Here is an 18,621-nt window from a genome sequence, read left to right as displayed (position 1 = left end):
ACATACTGGGATGTACTGGGACGTACTGGGACACAGTTGGACGTACTGGGATGTACTGGGATGTACTGGGATGTACTGGGACACAGTGGGACACAGTGGGATGTACTGGGACACAGTGGGACATACTGGGATGTACTGGGATGTACTGGGACACAGTGGGACACACTGGGATACACTGGGATGTACTGGGACACACTGGGACACACTGGGATACACTGGGATGTACTGGGACGTACTGGGACACACTGGGACACACTGGGACGTACTGGGACACAGTGGGACATACTGGGACACACTGGGACACACTGGGACACACTGGGACACACTGGGATGTACTGGGACACACTGGGACATACTGGGAAGCCCCGGACACACACTGGGACACACTGGGAAGCCCCGGACACACACTGGAATACACCGGACAGACCCTGTGGACCCACTGGGGTACTGCTACACACTGAGCAAGCCCCGGGGATTCACTGGGACCCATTGGACTGGGACACTGGACAGGCCCTGGACATGCACTGGGATACATTGGGAATCACTGGGGTACACTGGACAGACTTTGGACACCCACTGGGATACACTGGGAAGGCCTTGGGAACCCGCAGGAATACACTGAGCAAGACCTGGCAACCCACTGGGATGTGCTGGAACACGCTGTGCTCCGGGACCAAAACACAGACCTCGCTGACACGGAGACCTGTGCCAGGGTGTCCCCCCCTGTCACTGCCCATCCCTGGGGACTGGAGCCCGCCCCAGCCCTTCCAGTCCCCGTTCCCATTCCCGGGTGTGTCCCCTCGGCCCCTTGCTGCCATGTCCCCCCAGAACAAAGCATGGTGTCATAAAAACCAACAGTTCTGTATCTTTATTTCTGGGTGGCGACCGTGTTGGCTCCAGTGGGGCTAGGAGGCTGCAGGCACAGCCTAGCATTGCCCCGTGGCACAGGCATCTGTGGGATGGCACAGCTGGGGCTGGGCATGGCACAGCCTGGCTGCACACCCGGGGTCCCCTCGGTGCTCCGGCACAGCTCCGACACCACTCATGGCGCTCCCAGGGACATTCCCCAGCCACACGGGCCTGGAGGAATGCCCGGAGCTCCTGCTGCCGTGTCACCACATGTGCCGGTAAGGAAAAGCCACCTCGATGCAGAGCACGGCCAGCGGTGCGGAGCAGTTGTGCCGGTGGCCAGCCAGCAGCCGGCCCTCGCCCAGGGCAGCGGCCATGCCCTCGGCTGTGCCAGAGCTGTGCCAGCCCTGGCAATCCCCCCGGCGGGCATGGCCACCCCGCGGCGTGGAGCCGTGCCAGGCTAGCCGGTGGGGCCTGTGGGTGGGCACGGGGTGAGAGGGGTGCCCTGGGGTGCCCCTGTTCTTTTCTCCTGCACTTCTGCAGGGAGGGAGCCAGCACAGACCCCCCCCCCTCCAGCTCCCACACAGGGACATCCATTCGGGACCTGTCCACACTCACCAGAGGGGATCTGCCAGGACGTCGCGCCCGTTGAAGGAGTGGATGGGACCCCGCAGGGCAGCACCAGACTGACCCCCAAAGAGGGAGCTCCAGGACTTGGCCAGCAGCTGCCCCTGTGGGCACGAGCCACGCTGCTGAGCCAGGGGCCAGGGGAATGCCCTTGTCCCCAGCACGTGTGGGCAATAACGTCCTCTCGGTTCTGCCAGCTCCCCAAATCCCTGAGCGTGCCCCAGGTGCAGCGGGACCGGGTGCAGCTCACGGGGGCTGTGAGGCTTTGCCACCCCCAGCCCCCTGGGGAGGGGGTACCTGCCTTCAGGTTGACGATGGGGAGGGTCCTGTCTGTCCGCTTGACGATGGACACCAGGTGCTGGGTGGGGGCTGACAGGAAGGCCCGGAAGGTGCCGTAGAGCCCGGCCTCCTGTGACTGCCGGTAGCACTGCAGGTCAGCGCCCCGGATCCCGCTCATGTCACCCCACAGGGGCACGTTGAGGGCAGCCAGGCGGAGCTGGGGGTGGCAGGGAGGAGTTGAGGTCTCTGCTCCCCTCTTCCCAGAGGCCGTGAGCCTCTGGCAGTGCTGGCCAGGATTGGGGGTCCCCTGGGCACCTCTCCCCCCTCTCCCACGACTGGCTGCTCATCCCCACCCCGTGGGGCCAGGCATTCCTTACAGATGGGATCCGTGGGGCTGTGGTGGTTGGCAGAATCTGGGGCAGCCCTTGTTCCTCCTCCTTCCGAATCTGCAAAAACACAGCTCAGGTCAGTCTGGGGGCACCCATCCATGTGCCACGAGTGGGGGGCACCCTCCCCAGACCAACACAACCCCAGGCTCTGCTCATGCTGAGCTGGCACTGCCCTGCTGACATCCAGCCCATGCTATGGCACATCCCTTCCCAGCAGACCCTCAGCAGGGCTCACCAGTGAGTCTTTTGGAGACTGCATGAGTGATGGCGTGTTGGGACCTCTTGGCTGCACCCTCTTCACCTCCTGGATGGAGAGGTGGGAGAAGAAGGAGAGAACAGTCCTGTGAGGTCTGTCCACTCCATCATGCAGAGGAGGGCTCTGTCCCCTTACAGGGACATGAGTGGAGCCGGCAGCTCCTGCAGCCCTCACCTGGTACTGTGGGGTGGAGGCAGAAGGGTCATCACTAGCCAAGAATGACTTTGGGTCCTCCAGCTGCTCAATGACACATGCAGAGGGACAAGTTAGGGGGAATCCTCCCCTTCCTGGGTATCTGCTGCCCTAGTGCCAAACACAGCCCTGGATCCTGCCCCCCCAGCCCTGCCAGGGGCCCCACACGGTACCAGGAGGCGGCTCCAGCCAGCGGGGGTCCGGAGGAAGGCGTTGCTCCCTTCCCGCACATAGACCAGGCTCCCCTCGGGCACAGCACTGCTCGCCTTCACCATCAGCTCCTTGGACTTGAAAACCCACGTCTGGCGCTGGGGGAAGGCAGAGGCTGAGGGTCCTGCTGTGGGGAACGGGGCAGCTGGGGGGCTTTGCCCGGGGCCGCAGCCTGGACGCACCCGGAGATCAGCGCGGGAGTCCGATGGCTCTGTCTGAGGGACACCAGCATCTGGAGAGCCCAGAGATGGTGGGGGGTCACAAGGCGTCCCAGCATAGGGCCTGGATGCTCCCATGGGAACTGGCCCCACAGGGATGCGGTGGGAGTGGGTGGGAGAGCCAGCAGTGGTGCCAGGGACCCGTGCTGTCACGGTCCCGGCACCCAAGGCAGGGAGGCAACACTTCAGGAAAGGTGTCTCCAGGGAGGCTGGAAAACACCTGGGAAACGCCCTCACCTGATGGCCAGCTGCGGTCTGCAGGTGCCTGTGAGGGCAAACAGAGCCTGTGTCTGCTGCTGGGCACAGGGAGAGGGACACCCCTCCTGATGCACGGGGAGGGGACGGGGACACTCTTGGGGACAGCGAGGCCGTGGCTTACCGGCTGCTTGCAGGGCGGCTGGGCCTGCACGGGGTGCATCCTCTGCAACCAAAGACAGGCAGGTTTGGGGAGGCCCTGGTGCTGTGCACGCTCACACGTGCGTGTGTGCTCTGGCACAGGCATGTGCACACCAGCGCTGGACCTTACGTTGAGGTAGAGGAGACCTGGTGGGCCAGGGGGGCCGGGGGGCCCGGGGGGACCGGGGTTCCCGGGGGGACCTCGAAGACCCTGTGGTAGAGCAGTGTGGAGATTGGACTTGGCTGTTTTGGTGCTGCCTTTTAGGAGGGCAGCTCTGTGACACCCAGTTGATGTCCCCCATGCTTCCCACTCCTGTCCCCTCCCAGGGCTGAATGTCCCTGGCTGGGGCAGCGCAGACCCCGGCCAGGCAGGGACTCTCACATGGGGGATGATTGCTCCATAAATCTCTGGTTCCTCTTTCCCATCCTGCAAAGGAAGAGGGAGAAGACTGAGACTGATCTCCATCCTCCCTCTCTCCATTTTCCATTCTCCCCCTTTCCTTCCTCCACCCCATCTGGGACTATGGGTCCTGTGGGGTGACCCATGTCCCCAAGGCTGGGCTGGGGTCCCCGGGCACCCCTTCCCCTGGCCACTCACCGTCTGGTACCTGTTGATGGACCCCCATGAGCCGGGCTGGCTGCCAGTGCTGGGGAAGGGGAGGTGCCCTGGTTTGCACCCGTGCTCCCCATAGCAGCACCCCTGGGTGAGCCGCAGAGAGAGGCAGGATTAGAGCCTGTGCTGAGGCTGGGGGTGGGTCTGGGGTGCGCTGGGGATGTTTATGGGGGGTGGCACAGGTGTGCACACGTGTGCCTCTGCGTGTGCCGTGGTGTGTCTCCTCCCCCACCCTGTGCCCCGTGCCCCAGGGGGAGGTGAAGGGTGCTGGGGGAGCAAAGGCAGCGCAAAGGGCTCGGGGGTGCACGCTCAGGTGTGGGGATGGAACCCCCCCACACTGCTGCTGGGGCTACAAACCGGCTCTCCAGGGTCGCCCTTTTCTCCCTGGAAGGGAAGTGAGAGATCCTGTCAGTGCCCAGCTCTGGGGGTCCCCAGGCGTCCCAAACCCTGCCAGGCAGTGCTGTGCCTCACAGCCAGGGTGCCACCGGCCATGGGGCTGTTTGGTCAGGGTGCCATGGCCGGTGCTGTGCCCATGCCCCCTCTCCAGGACTCCTGCCCACGGTGCCACTGCCTGGCTCACCTTGGTGCCTGGCAGCCCGGCCAGTCCATGGTGTCCAGCGTGGCGTGAGTCACACTGAAAAGAGAGGATGTGTGGGTGACACTGGGATTCCCCCCACCCAGGACCCGCAGCCCGGGACCTCCTACTCACCCTGTAGTCCCCTGGTGGTCCTGGTGGCCCCATGGGACCGGGCATGCCCGGGGACCCCGGCTCTCCGGTCCGGCCAGGGCTCCCTGGCATGCCTGGCAGCCCATACTCACCCTTCTCACCCTGAGGGCAGATGGCACAGGGTGGTGAGTGTAGAGTTGAGCCCCTGTGTTCCCCGGGCCCCTCAGTGGCAGGACTGGGGCAGTGCCGGGGCAGCCCTGGAGCACTCTGAGGGCTTGGTAATGGGGCTGCTCCCCCAGGGACCCCCTTACCTTTGGTCCTGGGAATCCTGGCTCCCCTCGGAGCCCTGGTTTGCCAGGGAGTGATGCAGATCCTGGGGGACCAGGGGGTCCTTCATGCCCAGGCACGCCGGGGGGACCCTGAGGCCCTGGGAGTCCGGGTGCCCCAGGGGGTCCATCTGGTCCAGTTGAGCCTGGAGACCCTGGAAGTCCTTCAACCCCAGGGAAACCAGGTGGCCCCACGACTCCTGGAGGGCCTGGGGGTCCTGGCTTTCCCTCCCGCCCAGGAGCCCCCTGGGGGCCATCGTGGCCGGGGTAGCCGGGGGGTCCGGGCATGCCGGGCAGCCCGGGGGGACCTGGGGGTCCTGGGTTTCCTGCAGGGCTGGAGACTCCCAGCTGCTTGTCGGGTTGCAGGGAGAGAGGAGAGGGAGCAGAGTCAATGAGCTGCCATGTCGCATCCCCTGGTCCCCCTGCCCACCCGAACAGCCACGTGTCCCAGTCCTCCCCCCAGTCCCCACCAGTCCCGCCGGGGACGGACCCTGCGGCCAGCACCGGCATCACCTGCCTTTGTTCCTGCTCCGGTGCTCACCTCGTTCTCTGATCTCTCGGGAAGTGCAGCAGGCACGGGTGGGCCCCGGGCTCCCCAGGCGCCCGGGGGTCCCGGGGGCCCCGGTGGTCCCGGAGGACCCGGAGGGCCCCGAGGACCCTGGTGACCTGGCTGTCCTGGGCTCCCGGACTTCCCTCTCTCTCCTAAGAATCCGGGCTGGCCTCTCTCTCCAGGGAACCCTCGGTCACCTTTCTCTCCCTGTCGGGGAAATTCAGAGCCTGGCTCCACCTTCTGGCACTTTCCTCCACTGGAGCCCACCACGGGCACCTGCTCACTCCCTCCCTGGGGCCGCCTGAGTCACTTCTCAACCCAGACCCCAAAATTAGAGTCCAAATCCTGAGCAAAAAGGGTTTTGCACAGACAAAAGACCATCAGGATTTCGCACGGTGTGTCCCTCTGTGTCCCTGCGGGAGGACCACCGCACCTTTGGGCCGGGAGGGCCGGGCGGGCCGGGGCGCACGGGGCAGACACAGCCGGAGATGTTGTGCACCTGGAGAGAGGGAGAGAGCAGCCGTGAGCCGCGGGGCCGGAGCCCCGACTGACGGGCCCGACACGGGCGCCCCGCGCCCACCTCTCACCTGGAGGGCAGGGTCCGTCTCCGGGGCCGACGGGACCCGCCGGGGCAGCCCCTTCGCCGTCGTCTGTGCGGAGGAGAGGAGGGGCTGAGCGCGAGATCCCTGAGCACCATCCCCATTCCCCACTCCCACCGTCCCCATATCCCATCCCGCCCTGATAGCCCGTGACTTCCAGAGCCCTTTGTCCGTCCCAGGCTGTCCCTGACACCTCCCCGGGGACCAGGACCCCTCCAGCACCTGGATCTGCAGGAGCTCCTCTTCTACTGCGCTCCCCTCAAAGCTCTCCGGGGCGGCCGTGGGTCGGTGCTGCTCGGGACAGACAGGGACTACTCAGTGCAGATCCTGGGGGGCAGGTAGGACCCTCCCCCGGTCGGGGCTGCCCTCAGCCCGGCATGGGGGCCCAGCCCCAGCGCAGCTGTGGGTCTGCCCCATGTGAGGGGAGACTGGGAGCTGCCGTGATTTCTTTCCAAGGGGGCAGAGGGAGCTGAGAGTTGAGCTGGGGGTTGGAGCAGGGCTCAGTGCCCAGGCTGTGTGCAAGCAGGGCACGGATAAGGGGAAGGACATAGCAAGGAGCGTGGCAGCAGCTGGGGAGTTTCGGGGGGGCTGGAGGAGCTGGAGGGGGACCGCTGCCCAGGGAAAAAGCACCTGGCCTCGTGTGCGCAGCGGGGCACGGCCTGAGCCCCTTGCTGCCCCTCTGGAGTGTTGGTCCCGGCGTTTAGGGGCTGTTGCCAGAGGAGGTTTGCTCAGCAGCACCTTCCCCACGGGCTCCACGCTGGCGTCTGTGTCTGCAGGAGCAAAGGAGCGCTGGGATGGGAGGTGGCAGGGCTGGAGGGGGACCAGGGTGGCACAGCACTCCCAGTTCCCAGCGCCTGCCATGGCCACAGCTGTGCCACCAGCAGCTCTAGACCCTGGCACCCCACACATCACCCTCCACGTGCCCCCTCCATGCTGAGGTGCAGGAATTTGGGGCGCTGAGAAAGCCATATCCCCATCCCACCGTGCCTACCTTCCTCCCTATCCAGGCTGGGGGGCATGGGGCTGGTGCCTGGGTCCGGGGTGGTGTCCTCTGAGCCCAGGGAAAACCACTGGGCCGTGGCAGGGTGCAGGCACGTGGCCAGCATCGAGACGATGCAGAGGGTGCGGAGGAGTCGCAGCAGGCTGCTGGACCCCATTCCGCTGCTCGGGGCCCGGCTGCCCAGGATGGGGGTCCTTGGCTCGTCCCACTCGCCTGCGCCGTCTGGTCCCGCGGCCCCGGCACGGCGCCCGCTGTTATCGGCGGCCCCCGACACGCCCCCTGCCCGCCCCGCACCCGCACCCGCACCCACGGACCGCATCCGGCGGGGGCTGAGCACCCACGCAGCCCGGCCACCGTCTGTCCTGCCAGCCCAGGGAGAGGGGGAACCACAGGAAGGGAGCCAGGGTGAGGAGGAGATGCCAGAATGGATGCGAGGGAGGGCTGGGGAGGAGAAGCTGCCTGGAAATGGGGAGTAAATCCAGTGGAGGAGGGGGCTGGCTGAGAACAGAAGGCATTGGCTGCAGATCTTCCCTGAGGTCTGTCCTGCTGCTGGTGTCTGGAGGCAGGAGGTATTGGAGTCCTGCAGCATCTGTGCAGGCACCGTGTCCCAAAGTACATTCAAAGGGCCTGGGGTCTCACTGGTTTCATCAGAGCCACCCTCAGATGGGGGCTACAGCCCTCTCTGACCCCAGCCCCCTCCTGCAATGTCTCCCCAGGGCTGTGGCAGCTCCAGACCCTGCTGGGGTGTGTGGCTGAGGAGCAGCAGCCAGTTTGGACCCCCGCAGCCTCAGGAATCCCAAAGAGTTCCCCATCAAGGACTGGGGGCATCAGGCTGTCCCAGGCAAGGACCTGGGCTACACTGAGCACCAAACACCAGCACGGAGCCCCTGCATGGCCTCAGAGCTCTGGTTGGGGTGGGGGCAGCACAGCTGTGGGGAGCACCGGCCCAGCCCCACTCTGTTGTACAGGATGGTGCTGGGACAGGGACCTGGAGGAGCAGTGCCTGGGCAGAGGTGAGGGAACAGTGTCCTCCCCTGCGTGCCCCACGGGCGTTGCCTCTGCCCGCAGACACAACAGTCTCCCTGGCAGGCACTCAGTGCTGCCAAGGCCTGATAAGGTGCCACGGCCTGAGCGGGACTGGGCACCTGTTTGGGTTTGGTCTCTGCTGGGACACTGAGTCAAGGCTGGTGCCTCTGCCCTGAGTCACGGCCGCTGTGCAGCAGTGCCAGGCAGGGCAGGGGCTCAGAGTGTGATGATTCCTTGTGGGGCCTGGGGCTGGGGGGTGTGGGGGACATAGACCCTGTTTGCCCCTGCCTTGCCTGCACTTGCTGATGCCCAACTCACCTGCACGGGAGAGAGAAGATGGTCTTGGGAGCCCTGGTGGCAATGCCACCAGTGCTGTCACTCAAGCCTCAAAATGCCAGTTTGAGCTCTAGATGTACTCACCGATGAGATGAATTCAGGGTTCCCAGCCCAGGCCCTGCATGACAGGCAGCTCTGCTCCTCTTGTCCCACCCACTGCACTGACCCCCACACCAGAGCCCCCCTGCCATATCCAAGACACCCGTGCTGTGCCCAAGACCCCACTGCAGTGCCCACGACCCCCTCACCATATGCAGACAGGTCCCTCCAGCTGCCCCAAAGCTGATGTTGACTGCGATGCCCCAGGGTGCAGCTCGGGGGTCACTAATCCCGGGGGATGCTCGGGGACTGTCCCGCGGGCACAGGGGTTGCTCCCCGCCGTCTCCGGGCTCCCGCCCTCTCCCGGTGCTGCGGGGACTGACGGGGCCGGGTCCCAGGAGGCAGCCGGGGCTTCCGCCCGCTCCCGCTTTTCCCGAGTAGCCACTAGGTGCCGGCAGCCTTCAACCTATCCCGGGCTGTGCGGGGCGGGGGGCGCGGGGGGCCGCGGCTGCGGAACCGGGGGCAGGTGGGCTCGGGGAGCCGGCGGGGCCGCCCTGGGCCGTCCCGGACACACCGGGACCGAGCCGTTCGGGATGCTCCCATGTCAGCAGCACTTTTCTGCCCGCCGGGGCCCCCCACTCCCGGAGCCCACCCCAGGGGTCTTGGCCGCATTCCCCGCGCTGCAGCCCCGCACGGTGCGACCCCCGCTCATCCCGGTTCCTCTCGGTACTGAGCAGGGGTGGAAGAAGCGGGTGATTCGGGCGGTGGCGCGGGGCCGTGGGCTCCGGGCCGCTTCTCCGCGCTGCCCGGCGCCGGGGCTGCCCCGCCGGTGGCCTCGCTGCTGAAGCCACCGGCGGTGCCGGTGCCGGTGTGGCCGCCGCCGGGGGGAGCGTCGCCGCCCGGTGGGCTCCCGGTGGCGACGGGGGCGGCCCCGCCGGTGGCCCCGGTGGCGGCGGCGGGAGGTGTGGCCAGGGGCCGCATAAAGCCGCATAAAGCCGCCGCCGCCGCCCCGCGCCCGCCGCCAGCCGAGCGCCGCGGAGCGGGGCCGGAGCGGGGCCGCCATGCGCCCGGGGCCGGGGCTGCCGGGGCTGCCGGTGCTGCCGGTGGTGCTGGCGCTGCTGGCGGCGGCGGCGCGGCCGGGCAGCGGCGAGGAGGCGATCCAGTGCCCGCCGTGCTCGGAGGAGCGGCTGGCGCGGTGCAAGGCTCCGCAGGGCTGCGCGGAGCTGGTGCGGGAGCCGGGCTGCGGGTGCTGCGCGACCTGCGCGCTGCCCCGCGGCACCGCCTGCGGCGTCTACACCGCGCGCTGCGGTGCGGGGCTGCGCTGCTACCCCCCCCGCGGCGAGCCCCGGCCCCTCCGCACCCTCATGCACGGCCAGGGCATCTGCACAGACCTGGCCGACGTCGAGGCCATCCAGGAGAGCCTCCAGCCCCCAGGTGAGGCGGCGGAGGGGCGGCAGAGGGTGGGTGCCCAGGGTGGGTACCCTGGGTGGGTGCCTGGGGGTCCTTGTCCCTCACAGGGGCAGTGGCATAAACCCCTGTTGGCACCAACCCACTCCCTGCTCCCTCGGCAAGAGCTGTGGCCACAGGATTGGACTCATCAGGGACCTTCCCATACTTAGAGGGAGCTGATAAAAATGATGAATAGTGACTTCTACACGGATAGATTGTGACAGGGCAAGGGGAAAGATTTTAAACTAAAAAGGGAAGATTTAGATTAGATGTTAGGAGGAGATTCCTCCCTGTGAGAGTGGTGAGGCTTTGGCACAGGTTGCCCAGAATATTTCTGGATGCCCCATCCCTGGAAGTGTTCAAGGCCAGGTGGGATAAGGTTTGGAGCAACCTCGTCTGGTGGAATGTGTCCCTGCCCATGGCAGGAGGGTGGAACTGGGTGGTCTTTAAGGTCCCTTCCAGCCCAAACAATTCCATGACTCTAAGAGGCAGGATGGGATGGGACAGCACAGGATGGGAATGCAGGGAGCATGTTCCAGGGAGGGAGCAGAGATAGGCTGCAGGAGACCTGGTACAAGTGGTTCACATTTGTGCCATCCTTACCCACTTTGGGCACAGCAGTGTCGCAGCCACTGGCACCGCATGTGCTGGAGAGGTGAACCTTCACCTGCTGTGCCCTGGCTGCAACGTGGCCTGCGAGCACCTGCAGCCCTTGGGGACACATCCCAGCTGCCAGGGAAGCTCCCATTGCACAGTGACCCCTGGGATGCTGCCGGCAGATCTGGCTGCAGTGCCAGGGGGAAACGGGAAAGAGGCCACGGGGCACCTGCTTCCCTCCAGGCAGGTCCCACTGTGTGGGAGCTGTGTCTGTCCGTGCCAGGCAGGGCAGCGGGGTGCAGGCAGGGCCAGGCTGGAGGAGCTGCACCCGGGGTGCTCTGTCTGCCTTGCAGGTGGTGATGGTGGCCCTCTGCCACACCCCTGGTGCTCGGGCAGGATCTGGGGTCTGAGACTGGAGCTGGCAGTGGGAGCCCACCCCAGAGCTGTGCAGGTCACACCATGGCAATGAGGCTGCTCCCCGGGAATGAGTGTGGGGATCACTCTATTCATGGTCCCCCTTTCCCATCCTGCAGGCTGTGAACCAGGACCATGTCCCCTGAAGCTGGGGAGTATCATCCCAAAACAATCTACAGGCTGGTCTGGCCTGACCCTGGGTCCCCACAAAGGGTCACTTGGAGCTCCCTGAGGGGCAGAAGGGACTGGAGCAATGTTTATCCCTGCCCACCTCGGGGGCTGGATCCCAGTTCCACTCCCTCCTTGCATGTCAGATCCATGGCAGCTCCTCTGGTGTCCCCGCTGTGATGAGTGCCGTTGGTGGATAGGCCCCTTTAGCCACCCCCCTGCTGGGACAGGAGCTGGCCGGGAGTGCTTGGAGCCCCCCTGTCCTGCCTGTCTGTCCTCATCCCACATCCTGCAGGAGCTGTCTGGGCTCCCTGGCCCGGGGCTGCGCCGTGCTGCCAAGCCCTGTTGGTTTTGGCCGTGCCCTGTGTAATGCAACATTTTTTCCCAGAGCCTTTAGGAAACAGACTTGCATTTTTTCCCTTCCTTCCCGCGGTGTTTTGGCTTGGCTGGGGATGGGTGGGTGGCTATGGGAGCCGGGTCGCCCGCCGGGCACTGTGCTAGCCAGCAGCGTCACAGGCAGCAGGACGGGCGAGAGGGCACTAGGAGCCCCAGTGTCCTGGACAGCCCGTCAGGATATGGGCAGGACACCCGCAGCAAATTGCTCGGTGCAGTCCCAGTGGTACATCCCCCCGTGGGTCCCTGACCTGTTCTGCACCCCGGGGACAGTGGGAGTGTGGGGCTGGGGGCTGCAGGCTCCCCCGCTGCCACACAGCCCTGCCTGGCACAGCGAGGGCACCCTGGCGTGGCCGGTGCCTCTGATGTGCCCCCTTAGGATCAGCAGAAGGGAATTAAATGCCCGCTCAGGGGCAGGGGCGTACGGAGCAGGTGCCCCCGGCTGTGCCCGTGGCCCCGGGGCCGAGCGGGTGCCGGCGGCTGGGAAGCGGTTAACGCGCAGCTCGTACAGTAAACATTTTGTCTGGGGGCTCTGTCCGGGGGGCTCCGCATTCCAGGGAAGAGGCTGGGATCAGGGGGCTGGGCTGAGGCTGAGCTTTCTGAACGGTTAGGCATGGCTCCCGGCTCCACAGGCAGCAAGAGGCTCTCAGCTCACCCGGGACCTGTGGCACCCACAGGACGTGACTCTTAGGAGGTGAGGGAGCAGTGGCTGCTTGCCTGATTCGAGACTGTCTTCCATGGCAGCGGGTCTGGGCACCTTGTGCTGGACCCTGTCCCTGCCACCCACTCCTGGCCCTGCCAGCTCACGGCTGGCTTTGGGATCCCACTCCTCGGCCAGAGCCCTGCGCAGGGGCCGGCTCCAGAAGGTCCCAGCCCTGGCTTTCCGTCACAGCTGGTGGGTGGTGGTGGCTGAGCCCGTGTGTGGCAGCCAGGAGGAGGTGAGGACATACTCCCCTGCACACATGATGAGTGATTTAGTGTTGGGTAAATGATTATGTCTGGGAAAACCTGACCTATGGGAGCTGTGTTCATCCCGTGTGGTCTCTGTAAGCTGGGACAGATCCTGCTTCCTTTCCGTGTGCAGTGACTGGGAGGAATGGTGGTGGCTGAGCCATGGCTGGACAGTGCACAGGCAGGGAGGACAGGCTGGGTTCTGCCAGTCAAGGCTCAGCCATGTCCTGTCTGTCCCCTGGGGTGGGGGCTCATCCACGCTTGGGTTCCTCCAGCTGGGTGCTGCTCCTGGCAAGGTTCTGGTCCCTCTGGGGAATCACCTGCATCTGCACTCCTTACTCCCTCTGCTGCATCCTGACCTCCCCTCCCTCGGTCCCACACTGGGCACTGAGGTGGGAGGTGCTCAGCCGTGTTTGAGCACGGCACTGTGTCCCGGCATGGGGACGGCCCAGGCTCCCAGCTGCCATCCCAGGCCAAGGGGCAGTAGGTGCCTGGGCCTGCACCCCTGCCACCCCCATCCCTGCCTCCCCACGTTCTGCCAGAGCCAGCACTTGGCAAAAAGAGCACAGCCCTCCCAGTGCTGGCTCCTGCCAAATCCAGAGCCCAGGAAGCCAAGAGCCAGCACTGCCACAGTCCTGCCAGGACCACCCACAGGTGACACTGGGGACGCTGGACAGGGACACGGAGGGTGCTGGGGCTCACTGTGGCTTGTGCCATGTTGGCCACAGACACGTGGATGTCCCTTCTGCCCTTTGAGGTGTATGAGATCCTTGGTACCGGGGCTGGTGGCACAAGGGGGAGCGGGGCTGGAGCTCACAGTGACACTTGTCTGTCCCCATGGGCACACACAAGAGGTCCCAGGGCTTTGCTGGCTGCCCCAGGCTCTGCTCCCACGGGATCCGCGGGGTGGAGCCGGAGCCCTTCACCGCTCCCTCGGGCTCGGCGATGTGAATCACAAATTCGGCACGTGACCAACCTCATTTGCAGCTCCCGTTAATTGAAGGCGATGCTGAATGACTCGTTTGTGTCCCCTGTCCACAGGCCGGCAGGAATCCTCCTCCTCCCGGCACAGCCACTGTGTCCAGCGAGGTCAGCCCCCCCTCCCATCCCCTTGGCACCCACTTCCTTTCCAAAGTGAGCAGAGAGGCTTTCCTTGGCCAAATCGGGACCCCCGTACCCTCCATCCCTCCAGGGTGGTGGTGCCCATGCATAAGTGGCAGATTGGGTGGCATCAGGGCAGTGTGGGGTGTGGCAGCTCCGGGCTCCACACGCGTTGCTTTTCCCAAGTCTTTGTGCTGAGGGTGAGTTTTCTGGTCCAGTCGGATTTCCAGGGAGACGAGAGCTTCCCTGAGCTGCTGTGTGTCACTTAGCAGGGGGACAGTAAGCCCGAGGGCAGCAGGGATCCGCGTGGCAGGGAGGGATGCTGGAGCCGCCGTGAAAGCCGGGAGCCGCGGGTCCCGAGCGCTGTCAGGAGCCGCCTCGCTGCCCGGAGGCACCGGCGTTTCATGTGACCTTATGAAAATGTTATTGGCATCTGGTTTTATTTAAGCCGGGAGATTTGATGCTCTGAAGGCAGCTGGCGGGGGAAGGAGGGGGGTTTGGCCGTGCCGGCGATCGGTGAGGGCTTCCCCTGCAGGGGCAGCGCCGGTGCCTCCCGGTCCTGCCTTTGCATGGCGTGGGAGCAGCGCATGGAGGTGCAGGAATTTTGGCGTGGTGCTCCCCACCGGTGCCAAATCTGCCCAGCTCTTCCTGTGTGTCTCCCCAGAGGGACGCAGGGGAGGGAAGGAGCATCCTTGCCAGAAGCCCCGAGCACCCGGCGGGGCTCTGCCGCCAGCGCCCCCATTGCGCCACAGCCTCATGGTTGGTGCCGCCGGGGCTGGCGCTGGCACTGCTCTGTGCAGGGTCCTGGAGACTTTGGGTTCGTGTTTCAAATTTCAAGGGCATGAGCTATTTCCTGGAAAAAAATGGACAGATTAAGCAAAAAGCAAATAACACCCACGAGGGAGGGGGTTTTGATTGGGGCTTCGCTCTGGACTTTACCCGGGCCCCCAGGAGCTGGGCCAGGAGCCCTGCACTGCAGGGACCGTGGCAAGAGGTGCCGGCGGGAGATCAGGACCGGGATGCCGTGGGGATACAGTGGGCAGGAAGCTGCGGCTCCCACCCCTCTGCCTACCTGTGGGAAGGGCCAGTGCCAGGCGCCACCCAGCAGCCCCTGTCCTTGCACTCTGAGCCCCTGGGTGTGACCCTCGACAGTGACCACCCCCTGCCTGGGTCGGGAAGGTTTTCCCTGCTGCCAGCTGCAATATTGATTCGTTTAAGCCCAACCCCACGATAACCTCAGCCATTTCCCTGCACAGCCCAGGTGGACTGGGGGGCAAAACACTGCTTGGGCTGTGCCTGACGCAGCTGTGAGCACAGGAGGAACCCTGGCTCCTGGGGTGTCCCCCCTCCACAGAGTCTTCGCGGGCCCCAAACCAGAGGAACCGGCAGCTCTTTAAAAACTAAAGTCACGCTGAGCACTCGTCTCATGACGCTCTGTCCAGCTGCCAACATCTGGGCCGGCAGCTTGGCTGCTCTCCTGGCGCAGGCGGGGATGCCAAGTGCTGCCTTTTGGGATCGGCCCCGTGGGAGATTAACTTTCTTATTCCAGGAATTTCTTCTTTCATGTCTTGGCGAGGGCCGTTCCCCGCAGCAGAGCACGGCTCCACTCCCGGCCGTGGCGCCCGGTGCCGCCCCGGGCCTGGCGGGTGCTCAGCACCGCCCCGGTGCCTCCACTGCCACTGCAGCTCCTAAAGGCAGATTTTGGGGGGCACCAGGGGCGTCCTGGAGCTCGTTATCCCAGAGTCAGCTTCCAGTGCTGTGGGTGAGCACCTCGTGCCTGGTGACACGTGGCTGGCAAGGGCACAGCCAGACCCAGCACACTGGAGCCACTGCCCAGCACTCACAGCAGGCATTTGTGACCCTACAGTAACAGACACACGGCAACAAGTTGTTAGTTGTGGCTAATGAGTAGGAAAAACTCCCAGGAGTCTTTCCCAGTGCTGCAGGGAGCTCAGCCCAGTGCAGTGGCAGGGGTAGGATGGACCCAGGGCTGTGAGTGACACCTGTGGAGACCAGAGATGGTGATGTGGAGCCTGCCAGAAACCACTACATGTTGTTCCTCGTGGTGAAAGTGGCACTGTGGAGACTGGGGCACCGTGGGGGCTCTGCCACCTTCAGGGCTGCCCTGTGGCACTGAGCCCCCTTGGTCTGTGTCTCTGCAGAGAAGGAGGAGATCGACCACCCCAACAACAGCTTCAGCCCCTGCAGCATCCACGACCGCAAGTGCCTGCAGAAGCAGCAGGCGAAGAGGGTCAACAACGGCAACAAGATGCGCAGCAGCGGGAGCCCTCACCACCGTGAGGACACGCGGGTCATGGTGAGCACCAGGAGGATGGGGAGGGCAGGGTGGGTGCTCCAGGGTCGGTGTTCTGGGGCCCCGGGCCAGGAGCACGTGCCAGCCCTGCGACCAGCTCAGCCCCCGCTTTCCCCAGGCACAGGGCTCGTGCCAGAGCGAGCTGCACCGGGCGCTGGAGAGGCTGGCGGCCTCGCAGACCCGGACGCACGAGGACCTCTACGTCATCCCCATCCCCAACTGCGACCGCAATGGCAACTTCCACCCCAAGCAGGTAGGATGGGCTCTGACCTATCACGGGGGACTGGGGGGGGCTTTCTGTAGAGCCAGGGTGAGACTGGGAGGGGGACATGGATGGAGGGGACAGTGACAAGGCATGGCAGAGCCTGCCTGGCTCCTGGCTTTGGTAGGAATCACCCTTTGGGTGCTGGGGGCCCTTTACAAAAGCCCCAGGTGGGATGGGGGTGGTAAAGCACCAAAGAGAGCTCCTGGTTGCCAGGCAGCCCATGGGAATGGCCATGGGGTCCAGGCTGGGTGTCCTTGACCGAAGCCATCCCCACAGTGTCACCCGGCGCTGGACGGGCAGCGGGGCAAGTGCTGGTGTGTGGACCGCAAGACGGGGGTGAAGCTGCCGGGCTTCCTGGAGCTGAAGGGGGACTTGGACTGTCACCAGCTGGCCGACAGCATGTGAGCGTGACCGCGGCGGCCCCGCGCCGTGCAGGGCCAGGACCCCCGCCGGGGCTGCCCGGGAGAGAAGGAGAGGGGACGTGACTGCTGAGCAGCGCCCTGGTGCCAGGGGATCGCACCGCGCTCCGCGCCGCGGGCACCGCCATGACCACTATCAGCCACCGCCGGGGATCGCGGCGTGCTGGATCCATCCCACACGGACACAGCTCGGACGATGCTGCCCGGGGACCGGGGTCAGGCTGCCTGGGTGGAGAGGGTGGGGGGCACCCTTGATGCTGCTGCTGCTGCTGCTGCTGCCCCGTGGTAGCCCCGGTTTTCAGCCTGGCCTCGCAGGCAGCCTCGGACACCTGGCACCTCGGGGGGGGGGGCGGTGGCAGCATCGCATTTGCAGCTCAGTGCCCTCCGTGCCAGACCTCTGCACGGGCAGCAGCAGAAGTGCCTCATCCTGCCCTCCCTGGTGGCAAGAGGCTGCCCAGGCAAGGACTGGGGGCCCTGGACAGACCCCCCCCCCCCCCCCGCCTGCATCCCACCCTGAGCGTGTGTGTGTGAAGGGCAGTGTGGCCACTCAGAGCAATAAGAGACCTTCCCCCTCCCTGCTGCAGCCCTCCAGCCCCGCAGCCCGGGACCTCCTCCCCACGGCCCAGCCCCATCCCACTCCCTGTGCAGGGACAAAGCCTCCCATCCATCCTGACTCCCCTTCCTCCATCCTGGGGTGAGGGGGTCAGGATCCCCAACCAAGCATCACTGAGGGGAAGGTGGAGGGGTGAGGAATGCCCAGGAAACACATCCCAGGGGGAAGAGCTTCTTTTGGTTTGAATTTTTTCTTTCTTCCCCAAATATTTTAGTATTTAGAAAATGTTGGTGAGATTGAATAAGTGACTGTGTGGCCTCGAGGCTGGAAATCTCCATCCCCAGGGACCAGGGCACTGCGGTGATGGCTCCTGGTCTTATTTTCTTGGCCAATGTGACAAAACTGGGATGGATTCTGGAATGTCTCCATGATGGGATCTGCAGATTTCACCAGTACAACGTTCTCAGCTGAGAAATTATCACTGTTTTTGTACCTGGTTTTTCTTCAAGCTGGAATGGAAATTTTTCACATAGAAATGTCATGGGGAAGTGTGCCAAAGGCAGAGGGGGCTTCCCCAATCCCCTCCTGACCCACCCTCTGGCTCCATGGCCTCAGTGGTAGGTTTTGGTTTTCCACGTGGATTTGTCCTGTCCAAGGCCCCCCGATGGGAACGAAGCGTTTCAGTTTTAGTGAAACACCCTCTGCCCTCCTGACCCCCTGCCTGCCCTGGCTGCCCGTGGCCCTGCTCACACACAACTTCTAAACTGAATCAATTTACCAGGACGGTCCTCGGTGGGGAGGGGGGTCCCTGCCCCTGCCACCCCTCAGAGCCACCGCCCCAAGGAAGGGATTCCCGGGGCCAGTCCCAGTGCCAGTCCCCTGCGGCAGCACCCCAGCAGGACACGGCGCAGTGGCAGCGCCAGCCCGGTGCCCTCGGCCACTCCCGAGTACACCAGGGCGGGTCCAGCAGGGCCTTTCCTGGTTTGGGGGTTCCTGGCACATTCTGTGTCCCGCCCCGAGGGCTCCAGCGTCTCGTAGCGTCTCTCCTGTAGTTTAGGGCTGTATTTACACACGACCATGTACCAGTGTCCCCCACCCCCAGCGCGTCCCCTGGAGCCCAAGGGGTCCCTGTCCGTCCCTCCCGGGCCAAGCCCGTCCCATCAGATTCCTGTTAGCACCGACCTTTTGCAGTACACTTGAACCTTTGTATCCTCAAAAAAGGTAATTACTGTATTTAATTTCCCGTTATTTGATGTGTTTCTATCGAGTGTGTTTTATCTTTTATGGCTTTAAATTACGGGAGAGGAGGGAGGCAGAGCAGGAAAGAGGGGGGCTGTGGATTCCACTGGCGTGGGGACAGGCTCTGGTCACCACCTCTGGCCAAGGACCTGGTCTCCTGGTCCTGTGTTGGGTTTGGGGTTCAGC

The 18,621-nt window shown here is 64.7% G+C and overlaps 2 protein-coding genes across 2 annotated transcripts; one reads left to right on the top strand and one right to left on the bottom strand.

The window, feature by feature from the left end:
- Positions 1-868: 868 nt before the first annotated feature.
- Positions 869-7,490, bottom strand: LOC128819642 (collagen alpha-1(XVIII) chain-like). The gene is made up of 23 exons (XM_053999881.1): positions 7,163-7,490; positions 6,802-6,941; positions 6,394-6,462; positions 6,160-6,222; positions 6,006-6,071; positions 5,564-5,779; positions 5,008-5,370; positions 4,739-4,858; positions 4,610-4,663; positions 4,387-4,413; positions 4,015-4,116; positions 3,799-3,843; positions 3,547-3,627; positions 3,400-3,441; positions 3,258-3,285; positions 2,985-3,034; positions 2,766-2,900; positions 2,575-2,637; positions 2,380-2,448; positions 2,133-2,201; positions 1,778-1,972; positions 1,468-1,580; positions 869-1,323 (listed from the first exon to the last, which is right to left on the bottom strand). The coding sequence occupies exons 1-23, from the start codon at positions 7,488-7,490 to the stop codon at positions 1,113-1,115; spliced, it is 2,649 nt and encodes an 882-aa protein (XP_053855856.1). The 3' UTR covers positions 869-1,112.
- A 2,140-nt stretch (positions 7,491-9,630) lies between these two features.
- Positions 9,631-18,444, top strand: IGFBP4 (insulin like growth factor binding protein 4). The gene is made up of 4 exons (XM_054000425.1): positions 9,631-10,006; positions 15,808-15,962; positions 16,078-16,212; positions 16,501-18,444. The coding sequence occupies exons 1-4, from the start codon at positions 9,634-9,636 to the stop codon at positions 16,627-16,629; spliced, it is 792 nt and encodes a 263-aa protein (XP_053856400.1). The 5' UTR covers positions 9,631-9,633; the 3' UTR covers positions 16,630-18,444.
- Positions 18,445-18,621: the final 177 nt, after the last annotated feature.

This window comes from Vidua macroura, chromosome 27, assembly GCF_024509145.1.
Source record: "Vidua macroura isolate BioBank_ID:100142 chromosome 27, ASM2450914v1, whole genome shotgun sequence".
NCBI classification, from domain to species: Eukaryota; Metazoa; Chordata; class Aves; order Passeriformes; family Viduidae; genus Vidua; species Vidua macroura.
Note: the sequence above shows the minus strand (reverse complement) of the source record. Positions and strands in the feature narration are given on the sequence as shown.

Excerpts from the sequence above, each read along its gene's own strand:
- LOC128819642 (XM_053999881.1), bottom strand. The coding sequence starts at position 7,490 with ATGCGGTCCGTGGGTGCGGGTGCGGGTGCGGGGCGGGCAGGGGGCGTG. Across the intron at positions 6,223-6,393 it reads AGGAGCTCCTGCAGATCCAG|ACGACGGCGAAGGGGCTGCC; the intron begins GTGCTGGAGGGG and ends TCCTCCGCACAG. Across the intron at positions 1,324-1,467 it reads GTCCTGGCAGATCCCCTCTG|GCCCCACCGGCTAGCCTGGC; the intron begins GTGAGTGTGGAC and ends GCCCACCCACAG.
- IGFBP4 (XM_054000425.1), top strand. The coding sequence starts at position 9,634 with ATGCGCCCGGGGCCGGGGCTGCCGGGGCTGCCGGTGCTGCCGGTGGTG. Across the intron at positions 15,963-16,077 it reads GTGAGGACACGCGGGTCATG|GCACAGGGCTCGTGCCAGAG; the intron begins GTGAGCACCAGG and ends CGCTTTCCCCAG. Across the intron at positions 16,213-16,500 it reads GCAACTTCCACCCCAAGCAG|TGTCACCCGGCGCTGGACGG; the intron begins GTAGGATGGGCT and ends CCATCCCCACAG.